Source organism: Ornithodoros turicata, chromosome 7, assembly GCF_037126465.1.
Source record: "Ornithodoros turicata isolate Travis chromosome 7, ASM3712646v1, whole genome shotgun sequence".
In the NCBI taxonomy this organism is placed as follows: Eukaryota; Metazoa; Arthropoda; class Arachnida; order Ixodida; family Argasidae; genus Ornithodoros; species Ornithodoros turicata.
This window is the reverse complement of record NC_088207.1, coordinates 37,667,179-37,682,408: the sequence shown is the minus strand read 5'-3', so window position 1 is coordinate 37,682,408 and position 15,230 is coordinate 37,667,179. Positions and strand designations below refer to the sequence as shown.

The following is a 15,230-nucleotide window of genomic DNA, read 5'->3' as shown; positions in this document are numbered from 1 at the left end:
TCAGCGGGAGGCGTACTGAAAACAAAAAAGGAAACGTCTTAGCGACTGCACAAATAAAAGCCGTCCTCTATCTGCGCCGACTCAGACTTTAAGGTTCTCTTCGTTGTATTCTGAGGTATCTTCTCAACAGTGGGCAACCGCTCGGACGTGAAAGTGCCGCCATGCATGTACAGGCTCTAGCAAGTGTCATTCTTTTGATAGCAGTGCTCCAACGCGCCCTGTGCGATCTGCCACAAAAGAGGCTAACTGTACGTATGTCTCAGATGACAGAGAAGAAAGTGGTCAACGTACAGATAATGTCGCAGAAACGTGTACCGAGATTCGCTCAGCAACGTAAAGAAAACCTAGCTGCACAATCTGAAGGTGCAGGTCGCGTCCGCATCGGAGGAAATAACGACGGTGGTTCCCTGGCGATTGGCACGAACGGAAGAAGACTGCTGCAAGGCACTACCGGTGGTCGAAGTGGACAGTACGCTACAGGCGGGAAAATGTTAAGCTACGCAGCTGGTGCTACGAACGGTGGTGACGAGGCTCTGAGAGTGTCTCGCATGCAAGCATACGGAATGGGAAACAGCGGGCAGTCAGTGGGAGGAAGATATGTTATCGGCGGAAATGGTGGCTATCTGGGAAGAAGGTATGTCATGGGAGGCACCGGTCAGCCTTTCGGAGGGCGATACGTTGTAGGCGGCAGCGGTCTTCAAGCCCAGTATGGTGTGAGGAATATGGGTCAGTACGGCTCATCTGGAATCTATGGAGGAAACTTGGGAGGAAGACTCGTGAATGCTTATCAAATGCAACGAATCCAAGGCGTTCCTTCCATGGGAGTCTCAGGAGGATATCGTCGCATTGGGCTGTCTTCAACTGCAATCCAGCCAAGAGCGATGCGGTTAGCTGGCATCCCAGCAGTAGAGGCAATGAGGGTCATGGGCTCACGATACATGCAAGGTAGTGGTGTCTCCGGCGCCAGATATGCGCTTCCAGTGTCTTCATGGGGTGGAATGTCGTCAAGAATGGGTGGACTAAGTAATATGGGGACATCGATAACGGGAGGCAGACTTGGTCGTCTTAGAATAGGGAGTCTAGAAGGTGGAGACGCGTTAACTGCATCTGGGATTGGAGGAGGCATCGGGGGAGCTTCTCGTATGGGAGGGTGGAGTGGACTCAGAGGTGGTGGTGCTTCGGCTGGAAGCGGCTCACTCTTGAGTGGCAATGGTGGGATCGATGGAAGCGGCGTCCTAAGCGGAGGCAGTGGCTCTGACGCTATGGTCGGCATTGGTGGTAGCGGTACAGGATCAGGGTTAGGAATTGGACTAGGAGGTCACGGGAAGAAAAGCAATGGCTTGGCAGTAGATGGTGATGTAGTTGGTTCGGATGCTCTAGGCGCCGTGGAGATTGGTGGAGACAGTAGCGGTAGCCTCGGCGGAAGCATTCATGGTGGCAAAGTATCTGGACTGGGAGGTGGTGGAGGAGCTCTAGGTGGAGCAGCTGGAGTTGGAACAGGGGTGGAAGGCTATGGAAGTGGATTGAGTGTTAGTGGTGGGGTAAAAGGAGGAGGAGCAGAAGGAGGAATAAGCGTAAGCGGCCAGTCCGGGCATGGCAGTTCGTCGCTGCACGTTGGCACACACGGTTAAGTATACACCAGTCTGGCGTCCCAGTTCACCAGTTATGCACTGGTGAACGCTCTGGTGAGCTCCAACATAGGCCTTCTACAGTTATGGAAGAACACGGACCTCAGCGGGAGGAAGACGTAATCTATTTTCACGTATACTCACATTTACGTGAACACAAATGAATAAAAACCTGTAATGGATGTAGTTTCGAATTGTCTTTTGTGATACGGCAACCTGTGGGCCAGCATACGCGACAGCAGATCGGTTCACAGTACCTTCATTGAACGTAGAAGGTAGAGCCCTCGGGGTTTCTCGGACAGAGGTTACTTGCACTGAGACAGAGGCAAATTAGGTTATGCAAAAAATCTTTACTATTTAAAATGATAGGTGGGGACTTGATCCTGGGAGCACCTGATCGTAGACCAGAGAGCCAGCGGCGGGAGAAGCACTCAGTGACGACACACCAAACGCAGGGCCCAATAATCCTGACCAACCAAGCGTCCCGCAACCAAGCGTCAGGGGCCAGCAGTAGGAGAACCAGACAGAGCCATGCGTAGGGACCAGAAGCTGATGCAGAGCCACTTGAAGTCCTTCCGGCTAGGCCAAAGAATGTAATCTCCCCGTGCGCTTAATTCTTTCTGTGCGCGCACCCTCCATCCTCCCGTGCACGTTTCCCCGTGCACGTTTTTCTCGGTGCTTCCTCTTTTCACCCAGGTGTGACCATCACCATGACATCCTTTATGTCGGAAAAGACGACTAAAATTGTGTTGATGTTTGAGTTCATGCTCATATAATCCCTGGTGAAGTTTTCAATGTGTCTCCCAAACAGAAGATATGACAAGCATGCAGGAAACCTGGCGGGATTCTTCTTCTTCTTCTTCTGTCCCATGGAGAATGGCTGTTAACCACAAGGGGGGGATATGTTTTTTTAAGAAAAAAAGAAAGGGAGGAAAAGTTACAGAGCGCACTATCAAAATTTGACGAAAATCGTTTAGCGACGACAACATTTCCTTCGGTCCGAGGAAGGGACACACGCCGAAGTGTGCAACAGGAGAATCGAGTCATCACAACTGAATTCCATCCTGACAGAGTCGAATCAAGTTTTCATCATCTTTTCGGCTCCACCTTCAATCAACCAACTCAGCACATACTTGAGCTGTAAAATAAAACATAGAGCCTCTGGAGTCGTGATCCATGGATCATCCAGGCAATCGACTCGGCTCCCAACAATGGAGGTTGTGCACCATAGGCTTCGTTTAGTATCCGTTTCTTCCTCTCGGACAGGAACCAGAAAAGATGTGTAAGGCAAGCGACGGACAAAATGGCATTAATGCAGGCAAGCTGATGGACGACATATCCATGGTTGGGGAAGCAAGAACTTAGGCCTTTAAAAGGACGGCACGACACCAACAGCTCAACTGAGATGTTTGAGCTGTTGGTGCTGTGTCTCAGGCTTCCCCAATCATGGATAAGGCAAGCTACTACACAGCACACCTACATTGCGGGATTGTGGATCATTTGGTTGCATGATCGCCTTCTGATCCCAAGGTCGCGGGCTCGACCCCGACCTCGAGGACGCCAGCAAATTGGTGGTATTTTACAAACCCCATGGTGGGAAGGTTGCTGAACTTGCTATACACTGTTTAAAATACGGTGTGCTCTGCTTTCAGCGCACGTTAAAGAACAGAAAGGGGCAAACATTATTCTAACTACAACTATATAGTCAGGCTCGTGGTTAGTTTAATTGTTTTGTTGTCCTGCATATAAGCATGGTAAAGAGTAAATTTAAAAATTCGTACGGTGACATCTGGAAACTAGAAAAGAAGGTTGAGAAAAATATTTCCATGGGGCAAGCAATACGAACAAGCAAGCAAGAAAGCAAGATGTTCATGTGAAGTAAATTTTAAAGTTGGTATCACGACACCTGGAAACCAGATAATGTTAATGCGAAAGAATAATCATAATGTCAGTGTGCTCTCGACCATCGGTATGGAAGTAATGTGAATCATGTTCGTGAGGTTCGCTTTATCGAAACGTATTTGCACAGCTTTTGAGGCCATGGTATGCATATATTGTGATTCAAAGTCTCGCATGGGTAAGGTTCTCCGATGTTGTCACTACCGAAATGATACTAGGACTTTTATGTCTCTTCGTAAACACTGGCAAATGCTTTCTCTCTCAGATTGAAGAGGCACGCCGTGATGCACTGCCGTGTCGGTTTCATTCTCTTCAGGTGCACAACAGTGAATGACCTTCCCACTCTACGAAACATCTGCTACTCATTTTCATTTCAATAGGCTCGAATCAACATCACAATAAAGAGTAACTTCTGTTATCCGTAAATGTTCGCTACATAAGGCAAATATTCCTACGCAGCCACATACAGAAGTCTGTGGCGATGTCGAGCTACAAGAGCCTTGCAACCCTCGTCTTGTTATCGTGCGTCGTGATGAACTCGTGCATGGCAAGCCGTAGCAAGCTGGAAACCGGACGCGCAAAGCGATCAGAAAGTCTGGCGTGCTGTCCACATCGTCCTTCCTGCTGTGCACCTCCGCCTCCTGCGACTATAGCCCCGATCTTCTTCCTGGGAAGGTTCGGCATCGGCTTCGTTCCACCGTCTATTCGTCTTCTTGGAGGCTTTGACACTCAGTACGGCCGCCGGTGACAGACGCATGTTTTGGCTCAGTTATTTCTGTGGTGAATATAACATTCCTATACCAGGACCGATGTTTTTTCACTTCCTAGGCAAGACAGGATACGAAGGCATGAGTTGAATGACGCAGTTGAATGAGTTGAATGACATTCAGTGCTTCCACACGTCAAGCGTCCTGGAACAGCTGGTCGCACCAGTGCGACCTACGTTTCCTTTTTTTTTTCTTTTCTGTTTCTGTTCTATTCTATTCTATTGAATGGCGAGCAAAAGTATTGTGGCACGATAACAGAGTCCGTCCACCCGCGGCAGGGACTTGCGAACCTTCCCTGTCATATCATGTGCATCATTTATTGTCGTATCAAAGGCATCTGCCACAAACAAACAGTTTGTCTAATCGAAGCTTCAGGATATATAGGCAGACACAAACATATACTCCTTCTGTGGAAGGAGTGAGGGATGGGAAAAAGTGCCTTGTTATAGGGTTCCTCCAGTATGGGCCAGTGGGGAGAGAAACCCCACAATAATTCGGACCCCCTGCACCTGCCGTATGGTGTTCGACAACGACACGAGAATTTTCGCGATGTCGAACGGACGCTGATCAAATCGTTGCATGTCACCTTCCAATGAAGACGCGCTCTTATTTGTACTTCCACAGACCAGGAAGATGTGGCGCAGACCACAGCGCACTCGACGTGGAATGGAGTCCGGAGCCCTGCGGTCCGGACGCATGTACGTAAGCCGAGATGACGTTTAGGAGCGGGCTACAAATTAAACGTTAAGTCTCAGGATAGGTAGGAAACATTATCCAGGTGGACAATTTAGAGATCAGACCGTCGTAACGCTGTTTATGAAACTGTGGCTTCGGAACCGCAGATGCTGGGAAACTATACGCCCGATGAGGAATTTATAGTCTATTACTCCGTTACTATTCTCTACATCTGAACATTGAAGGACTTGTCGTAAAGATAGCCTTCAAAGCATTGAGGGCAGGACGTTATAGCGAGCTATTCACAACATAAGAATTGTGATCTCTCATATCTGGTGTGTCCTGACGTACTAGATTATAGCGACCATGTCATAATCAGCAAATCCAATGAGGAGCCGGTCCGTACGATCCGCTACTCGTCAGCCCGCGATATCTGCATCATGATTGGAGGATAGAAATTTGAATTTTGAACGCGCAGAAGCGGGCGCACGACTACCCGTAGCAGACGACAACAACAGTTCCTATCACTGGTTCCTATGAAAACGCGTAGAATGATGATGATGATGATAATCAACTTTAAAGCAAGCACCTCTCGTGGGACATCCACCGCTTGTACAAAAATACTAAGGGAAGCTACTGTACAGAGTACTGTAGAAATTGAAGAAGTAATAAGCGGGCCTATGAGTAGCGCCACCGCTAGCCTATATATGGGGCGCTAGGAATGGGTCCCCATGACATGGTCGCTATAATCTAGTAGGTCGTGGTCCTTACTGACCAAGAACTTCTAATGTTTTAGTGGAAACGACACCAAAGAACACGGCCTGTACCAATACATACTTGCGTTTATTTGCTATTCGCCAATTTTACGGCTAAGGGCACAAGCAGCTCTGTCTCTAATACAATGGACCACATATTTGCAGACGACAGCGCTGTTCCAAATACATACACTACTTTGCCTTCTGCTGCTTGTTTCCGTCTTCTCCAGATTCCTTCCCATCTTCAGAGCATGAAGGGTTGTTGTTGGTCATAATGTTTGGACCTCCTGGTTTGGGCTGCCGCGTTGAGGCGTTGGATTGTGGCTTGTTCGAATGTTGCTTTGGTCCTGCAGAGTGCACTTCCAATATTACTGCAACCAGCACAATAAGGAAAAGCAGAGCTGTGTGCGATCTCTTCATGGCAACAAAACGTGCTCCAGGGAGCGGCAGAATGGAGAAGAGTAATGTTCCAAATGCCAGGAATGGGTAGGTTTTATATATAGTTCACTGTGAAAAGGGACAAAGGCTTGCTGGTTTCAATGTTTACAGTAGAATGAAATGGACGCTTTACAGTTTCTTTTATGTGAATAGACAGATGTTCCATTAGTAACTCGTGCAACGGTTGTTGACTCTTGTGATCGTATAGAATAGGAGGGTATGCCGGAAACAGGGGACGTATATGTCACCGATGATGGGATAGCGTGTCGCAACGCAAGGCCGTCAGGTGAAACAACAGGATGCTCTGAGTAGTAACATGCTCTTCGCGGTATCGCTGGTATCGCTTAACGGATTAGCAGGCACATCCACGGACGCATGACACAGGGGTTTCACTGAACTACGTACAGAGACTAGAGTTTCTACAATAAATCTGTGCGCGTTCACAGCATTTTAACTTCTCGCACAATTCCCCGACATGCAACAATCGAAAGCGCCATGAACGTTTTCATTACTTCCAGTTATTCAATATTTTAATTAGAGTGTTGGTGATAGTTTTGCATGCCAAACGTCGCCGGTCACCCATGATAAAAAGCAATACTATGTCTTCACTATAGAAGCTTCAAGACACTGTAACGTCGAGGTACGTATCGCTCATATAACGAACTATAGCCGAGGGGCGTGGTACACTGCAAAGAAGTTGAGGAAAACCATTATAAAGTGAGTTCCATTCAACAGTGTAGCTCCTTAGGACTCTAACGTCACTATTTTCATCCTATTCAATTGTTGAGAAAATAATCGAAATTGAAAATTGCTGGCAACACTGTGCCGAAGTAGACACTGACCTCGCATTGGCCGTCAAGTACGGCGGTAAAACAGCATACGTAACAATACGCAGCGTGCGTATTGTTGTGTGCGTTGTAATACGTTGTGCGTATTGTAATACGTGTGCGTAAGGTAGCGTACGTACGCAGCGCAATACGTACGCAATGGGCGTAACACAGCGACGTCTACAGAGTGAAAAAAAAAATAATAATCTGGATACATGAGCGCCAATGTTGCCCACTGAAATGAACCTAAAATCCCACTAAAATGGTTAATCTGGCACCAGGCGTCGCCCCGACAGACTGTATGCATCGCAATTTTGCCAACAAATATTTCTTAGTGCGACATATCACGTGGGTGCCGTTCAGCACGATATTTATGAGCTCCTGAAGCTCTTGAATGACGCCAAACATGTAAGCCGCTTGCTTTGCGGTACCGATGGCTACCCATTACTCGTAAGACGTTGGTTCGAGTTGCTTCGAGTTGCCAGAAAAGCTTGCCCCGTATGTACGCTGCCTGACGTATATGATGCGCTCTTTTTTGTTAAGGGGGTTTCCACAAACGTTGCCTATAGAGTTAAAAACAAGGTTTCGTGATCGCGTTACTTCCACGAGGTCGGTGAAAGTTTTTGTTCAAATACGCACCGGTATTGTGCTCCCGTAGCAATATACCCGCACAGTACACGCTCTGGGAGGCCAACGTGCTTCGATTTCACGATGGATGGATGGAACAAACATTGCATCATTGTTCTCCCATGAAGCAGTCTCCTGGATAAATATGGCCCTTTGAAGGAAAATGTCAAATGATTTTGGAAGACGTTGCACTGCACTGCTGACCGCTGTGCAAGCAAACCCCACCGTGAACAAGGAGGGACACGTATTCAACCACCCACGATTCAACTGTGCGGTAATGACATTAAATGAATTACAAATACTTACATACATACTTTATTTCCAAACGAAATCCCATCTCATCGTCATCATCTATTGTTGTTGTTGTTGTTGTTCCAAACGAAAAACATCGCAGAAAGCTAGCATCCTTCACAGAGCAACTCAGCTCCTGCAAAGCTCCTCAACTGCCTCAGCACTCACCTGCGATAGTCGGTCTTTGATCCTCTGCTCTTGCTCTTCATTTAAGACTCCCTTCCAAACTCCACTTACACCCCGCTTCACGCACCTTACATTACTCATGGCGTCCAACAAACCGGAACACTGAACCGTAGCGTGAAAAGCCAAGATGCCCTCCGACAACCTCGTGTCACCCATCAGCGTCTCGAACGGGGTGTAGAAGAACTCTTCCATGTGTGTGTTAGTGTGTTCACGCATATATTTCGCCGAACTCTTCTTCAAGACACGCTTGACGACGTCCTCGTTGAATTCTGTAATACCTAGGAATCTCACAAGGCGCTCGACAACATCTGCAGGGCGGAGCTGCATCTCTTCGAAGGTCACGAAGAACACATTGGGGTCATTCCTGTGGCTCCACCAGGACTCGATATGATTGAAATAGCCTTCATAATCGGTCTCATCTTCGACAAAAAGCTCCACGAATTCGGTAAACTTGCCGGATGTGAAAAGGTAACTTGGGAAGCCCTTCAGGTAGTGGAACATTGAGACACAGACGTCACGTGGGTCTCTTAACAGAAGGACGTACTTCGCAGACGACGATTTTGGTATTCTGTCGTAAGAGAGCTGGGAAGTTATGATTCCCGGACGCGGCATCGCGTCGACAGCTTCGCTTCCTTCGAGCTCAAGGAGAGGACATTTGATGTAGAACTGAATGGCGTCTGCGGGTGCTTGGCCATTGTGGAGAACGAGGTAGAGGACCTGCTGCATCCAGGAAGTACCACAGCGGGCGTAGGTGATCAGAAAGATGTCGTCGTCCCTTGGTTTGTAGTTCAGGCCAGACGTCACGGAGTGGGGCGGGTAGAAGGACGGGAAACGCAACCCGGAGATTTCTTCATAGGCGGGATGGGTTCGAGAATCGCCCATTCCTTGCGGAATCTCTTATGGCGCAGTCGTGAAGGAAGGCCTATGGACGAAAATGGCGCTGAAAAAACACGTACCGCCGTTTTCCATGGAGAGGCATCAGAGAATAATTAACAAACACGATAGCGATAACACCAAGGGTGTGTCGGTGCTCTTTCAATTGGAATTCAATATTGCGTGCTGGAGTAGCCAGTCCCAAGTAGTTTGGGACTAATATCTTCATTTTTTTGCCAATCAATCAATCAATTGGAATCCACATAGGGTATGGAAGGGAGCTCAGGAGGAGCGCACAGGGATCCGGGAAAAAAACAGAAATGTTATAATGAGTGGTATACGAGCACTATGAGCGAGCACGAATTGTATGAGACATAATGTGGTTATTTTCTTGATTTCGTCATTACATTGTGGAGAGTACACAAGCTACGGCTCATATTCGACTCTGGAACCTCGTCGCCCGATCGTAAACAAAAGCATTATTCTCGTCAATGAACCGCTGTTATGGTTAGAGGGATAGGTACTGAAGCTATAACTCATTGAATCCAGTTTGTGTAGTTGAAAACCGCGTTACTCAGGGCATTCGACGTGAGCGAGCGAAAGGACATAGACGCTCTCCAAGATTTGAAAGGGGCACATTCGCTTCTTCGTCTTTCAGAATGACGACACACAGGCTTCAGATCCTCATTCTACGAGGGGCGTTCAAGTCAAACCGGGACTTTTCATTTTTCGCAAAAGTAAAATGAACTTACAGGCGAGAAATTAGTTTTATTTTTCAACGTAATCTCCAGCTGCACTAATGCACTTGTCCCAGCGTTTCACGAGGGCTTGGATGCCAGCAGCGTAGAAATCCTTACCGACACGTAGGAGCCATGATCGGACCGCATTCGTGACCTCGTCGTCACAGCTGAAATGGCGGCCCCCAAGGAACGCCTTCAGTGGCCCGAGGATGGAAATCGCTGGGGCCGAGGTCTGGACTGTAAGGGAGATGTGGCAGCAACTCTCAGCCAAGTTCCTGTAAGGTGCGTGTCGTGAGATGCGCGATATGCGGGCGTGCATTGTCCTGTAGGAGGAGGACTCCTTTGGTGATGAGGCCCGGCTTTCCGAAACTGGAGGTGTTCATGAATGATAGTGTTCAACGTTCCCATAGAAAGGTCTGCCTTTCGAGCCAGTTCGAGACATGTTATCCGTCGGTCCTTGAGGATCAGGCTCTCCACAAGTTGGATGTTCTCAGGAACTCTGACACTGGGCTCTGAGCCGCCCCGGCCGAGATCGTCCTGCACTGATGTACGGCCGTTTCGGAACCGTTTCGGAACCGTTTGTACCACTCAAACGCTTTGCTGCGGCTAAGTGTATCGTGGCCATACTGAGCCTGAAGTCTTCTGTGAATTTCAGATGACTTTACGCCTTCATTCACGAGAAACTTCATGACAATTCGCTGTTCGATGTGCGCGCTCAACTCGTCGTCGGCCATCTTGTCTAGCACGTGTCTTCTGTTTTGCACAAACTTTGGACCACTACGTGGTGAACACGGAGGCCTGTCACGTGTGAAAATGATGAAAAAGAAGTAGCGGGAGCCATTTGTACACTCAGGAGACAGGAAGTCCCGGTTTGACTTGAACGCCCCTCGTACAACATCACGTTCAAAAATCGAGTGAACAAACGCCGACTGAATTTCCCAGAATGCCCTTCCCTTCGTGAGGGGACCATTTTCGTTTAAATGTCCACAAGACAGGCTAGCATAATGCTGTTACATTTTCGCCGATGGAAAACCCCGGTCAGCAGTCCGACTTTGAACGTTATCCCCTGAGATTAATCGTACGATGCTTACATGCCGAGGGTGGGGGGGGGGGGGGGGGGGGGACTAAAATAGGTATGTGACATAAGTATACCAGCCGCAGAACTCGTAGATACTATAATTGTACATAAGTTGTATATTGACCGATATGGGTAGCATTGGAGCACGTAATACATTCCCGAGATTTAATTGATACGAGTCGTCCACTGTTCTTAGGGTTGGTAAGACAGAGAACACAATAATGAGCTAAATAAAGTGAGAATAACCGTCAAAAAGAAGCAAGTGATGCACGGATCACAGCGCCAGTAAAGCGAAGTAACGAAACAAAAGCAATCGGCTGCGTATAGAATCACTTACTATGTAGCGACAGGCTGGTCGGCTAGCTGGGCCAACGTGACAGTCGAGCCGGCGCGGAGGTTTAACCTATGCAAGGCGTGATTGCAAGTGGACTCAAGAACTAGGTTGGATGCCGAAATCGGGTTGTGTCTCTCAAAAAGCAACGTACTTTCTGACGTCTGACGCCCGACTGGAGGAAAAACCGAGCTTCATCCTCGAAAAAAAAAAAAAAAAAAAGAAAGCGAAACAGAGTGTGTCAAGACATTCCATTTTTAGACCATGCCAAAATGATGACTTCCTTGCAAACTCACACAGTCTACGTTGTTGTTGTTTTTTCTTTACTTATTCTACTTCCTTCCTATATTGTACGGCTGCTACACGCGTTGTAACGGGTAGCTGCACAGCAAATACACGGGAAGAAGGAAAGTACTGGATATGTTCCTACATGAAGTCATCTACAAAGCATACGGAGTTATGTAGTTGTGCAAGAAGAAATCTAATGTCCTTGATCATATGTGTGGCCGAACGACGACGTTATTTTATTTCCATCCCATTCACTCATCAATGCACTCGCCCAAGCAGCAAAATGCACTGAAAGTCGAGTGCAAGAGGGGTGGACGGGTAGGTGGAAGGCCTTGAACAGACTCGTGAAACTAAGAACATTGATAAGACACATACCGTCCACCCCTATTGCACTCGACTTTCAGTTCATTGTGCTGCTTGGGCGGTGGCAGTCGATCGAATGTCATTCGAGCAACGGGATTTCCTGTTTGTTATCAGTCCAACATTATTTCTGTTTTTCTCCTCTCTTGTCTGATGATAACTGCAACCCTCTCTGAATACTATTCCCCGAGTCAGCCTTAGCAGCAGAGCAGGTAGCGCTATTCGTTCTTGCGGTAGGTGCGCGATACTTGTGGCTTATTCCACTTAACCCGTGAAGTATACCGTAAGCACGAACGTTCCACCGAACGAGACAGAGCTGGCTTTCTAACGACAGGGGGAGGGCAGCCGTGCATGACAGTTGACGATTGTAGTTACAGCCAGCTACTCCCCGCCTGTGGCATTCGGTCAAGGAAATTGAGTGAGGGGCTGCCGGTCGCCTTTCATATTGTTGAAAGCTGGTCAGACAACTGAGTCTACTCAGCGCGGGACCCGAGGATATCCAAGTGAGCACACATGTTATAACTGTTTTATAAGATATAGTTGTACCTCTCACGTATATAGCTTATGACCCAGCACATTCCCCTCGTCCTTGCGCGTCAAGGCCGTTACGTTAATGGTTACTCAAGTGCCGCTGTCGTGAAGCACCTAGATAATCTGGAGGAGAAAGGCGTTGCTCGTGATAACAGTTCTCTCACGGTGTAGAACACGGGAGTTACTAGTGAGTTTTAGTATACCGTTGATAAGATTATCGTGTCTATCGGAATCAATCGTAGTCGCGCGTGACTCAGAATCTTACCCTCTGATTGGATCCGGTTGATACGGTTTGACGCAAGCCACGTTATCAACGGTGTGCTAAAACTCTCTACTCCCATATCATACGACCGTTTTTCTCGTCCGTGTGTTTCAAAAATATACCGGCCTCGGTGGCTTAGTCGGTATCGTGTTCGACTTCTAATCTCGAGATCGCGGGTTCGAACCCGGCCGAGGACGCCAGCAACTTGGTGGCAGGGTACGAGCTGCTTAGACACGCCGTCTTCCACGAGTGACGTTAAATACGGGGTGCCGTGTGATGAGCTTTCATTGCACGTTAAAGAACCCTCAGGTGCATGGGCAAAAGCAATCCACAGACCGACAGCTGTGGCGTCGCTCATGATCTCCGTTGTCTCGCGACGTAAACCCCCAATTACTATTAACGTTTCAAAAATAGAACCGAGAGGCAGTCGAGCTCAGTAGATTCCAATGGATCCGATGTGCCTCAGTGAAAAACACGGGCGAGAAAAACGGCAGTCTGAAATGGACCTACTAAACATAGAGAGATATAGCCTTTAGCTATACGACCCTACGCGCACCTTCTTTATTACTAATTCAGATGATGATATTAAACGAATATTTTGCACATATCGAGTCTTGATAAGTAATGACGTTTGTTACGGAAAGTGTAATTATCCAACTTGAACAAAATTATTAAACCTTCGAGCACGACTGTAGTTTCGCTAGGTGTAGCTCGTAGAATGTATAAATTCCGTGCACATCCCAACACGATCCGGGTCCGTGTTGGGACCGATGTTACACCGCTGCATCCCCACGTAGCGCCCGTAACGGTTTTCTGAGGCAAGGTCGCCCATCTGTGTGTATAAACTGCTACGATTAGTTATATCAATCATTATTTACACGGGCATCCTTCGCCATACCTTCATGCAGGCTAACTAAAATGGCTGTTGAAGTGAATGTCCCCGACGGTCCAACCTACATCGACATGGACGGCTTCCGCCTCAGCAAGAACTTTACTCTGGAAAACTATCGCACAGCCATTGCCTACCGGCCTCGTCCAGATGACCTGTTCGTCGTCACCTACCCGAAATGTGGCACGACCTGGACCCAACACATCGGCTACCTCCTCTTTCACGAGGGACAACCGCCTTCCAGTGCGATAGACTTCTTCCGCAGTAGCCCTTTCCTGGAAATGTTCGGTGCGGAAGCGGTAGAGGCGATGGAAAGACCCGGGCTAATCAAGACCCACCTCCCTTACTCCAAGACACCGAAGCATCCTCAAGCGAAATACGTCTACGTCTGTAGAAATCCGAAGGACTGTTGTGTGTCCTTCTACTATCACACCAAGGGGTTCTCGGGCTACGAGTTTTCGGACGGAAAGTTTGAAGACTACTTCGAGATTTTTATGACCGGACAAACTGACTACGGCGATTATTTCGATCACGTTTTGTCCTGGTACGAGCACAGGAATGATCCTAATGTAAAAATTATACACTACGAAAACATGAAAGCAGATCCCAGGGGGGCAATCCTGGATATGGCGAAGTTTCTAGGCGGAGACACCTACGACATTATAGTGAAGAACGAAAACATGTTAAAAAATATTGTGGAGTACAGCGACATCAAGTCAATGAAGCAGCACGCCGAAAAGAATTTTACTGAGTTCTTCACTAATCCTTTAACAGAGGACGTGTCGAAAGGAGTCCAGGTTTTCCACGAAGTGTCCCAAAAGCATCCTGGTACGGCTAGTTTTACTCGGAAGGGAGTTGTTGGCGACTGGAAGCGACATTTTACGGAGGAGATGAACAGGCGGATGGATGCCAAGATCATGGAGAGATTGTCCGGAACTGACTTCATTGATCTATGGAAAAAATACGACGTCATGTAGGACAGGAACCAAATAAAGTAAGGATCACCAGCTCCTATAAGGAAAACTTGCTCCATCCTTTGGGTGCTACCAGATTTTTTTCCTTTTTTTTCAGGGGAGGGCAAATATTTCATGGGGCAAGGCGAACAACCAATAGACTCTAGACAATAGCATACCGATAATCGAAGCTCCTGATATGGAAAGGACCACGGGACCGCCAGCCCCGCCTTCCCCGTTCATGGAACACTATTTGATTTCCTCGAGCGTGACACTTACTCGTGGTGACGATCACTTGCCGAGTACTGACGAAGCCAGCATGTACAGTAATATGGTATGTCTCGCAGTGCGATAGTGAACATAGGCGCCGACTGCGGGAGGGCGCGGGGGCCCTTGCCCCTCCGGAACATGAACTAGGGGGGGGGGCGCCTCCCCCGGGAAGTCCCACTAAGAGACTGACACATCTACCTTTAGGGCTCGGCGCGCCAGGGTCAAAAGAGCGAAGAGGCACCAACCCCAAAAATCCATCTTGCAATTTGTAAAATATATATCCGCCCACCATACTCATTATCACAGTAGAAGGTGAGGCGAAGAAACATAGAGGATGACACAACACTTAGCCTGAATTTCGCCCAAAGCAATCAGATCAATGAAACGTAGCAGTCGAAAAGGTACCAGCAGCTGCCAGTGAGGTGTAACGGTAGGATCTTCGGAACACATGTCCGTTTGGAACGGGTTCAACTCCCGCTGCTCCATTTATATTCATTATATTGCGCGCATTTCGGGTCGAACACCGAGGATTCAATGCATTTTGTTCCTTTTGCACTCAGTT

At 47.9% G+C, this 15,230-nt stretch overlaps 3 protein-coding genes across 4 annotated transcripts; 2 read left to right on the top strand and 1 right to left on the bottom strand.

Annotated features, from left to right (window-relative positions):
- The first annotated feature begins 161 nt into the window (after nt 1-161).
- LOC135400591 (uncharacterized) lies at nt 162-1,631 on the top strand. Its single transcript, XM_064632427.1, has one exon. The coding sequence runs from the start codon at nt 162-164 to the stop codon at nt 1,629-1,631; it is 1,470 nt and encodes a 489-aa protein (XP_064488497.1).
- Nucleotides 1,632-8,036: 6,405 nt separating this feature from the next.
- Nucleotides 8,037-8,975, bottom strand: LOC135400590 (sulfotransferase 1B1-like). Its single transcript, XM_064632426.1, has one exon. The coding sequence runs from the start codon at nt 8,973-8,975 to the stop codon at nt 8,037-8,039; it is 939 nt and encodes a 312-aa protein (XP_064488496.1).
- Nucleotides 8,976-11,835: 2,860 nt separating this feature from the next.
- LOC135399846 (sulfotransferase ssu-1-like) lies at nt 11,836-14,531 on the top strand. Of its 2 annotated transcripts, XM_064631588.1 has the most exons (3): nt 11,836-12,266; nt 13,465-14,439; nt 14,517-14,531. In XM_064631588.1, the coding sequence occupies exon 2, from the start codon at nt 13,475-13,477 to the stop codon at nt 14,420-14,422; it is 948 nt and encodes a 315-aa protein (XP_064487658.1). In that variant the 5' UTR covers nt 11,836-12,266; nt 13,465-13,474; the 3' UTR covers nt 14,423-14,439; nt 14,517-14,531. The 2 variants fall into 2 exon arrangements, with proteins under 2 accessions (XP_064487658.1, XP_064487657.1); XM_064631587.1 differs by lacking the exon at nt 14,517-14,531 and having other exon boundaries at nt 13,465-14,468.
- The last annotated feature ends 699 nt before the right edge of the window (nt 14,532-15,230 follow it).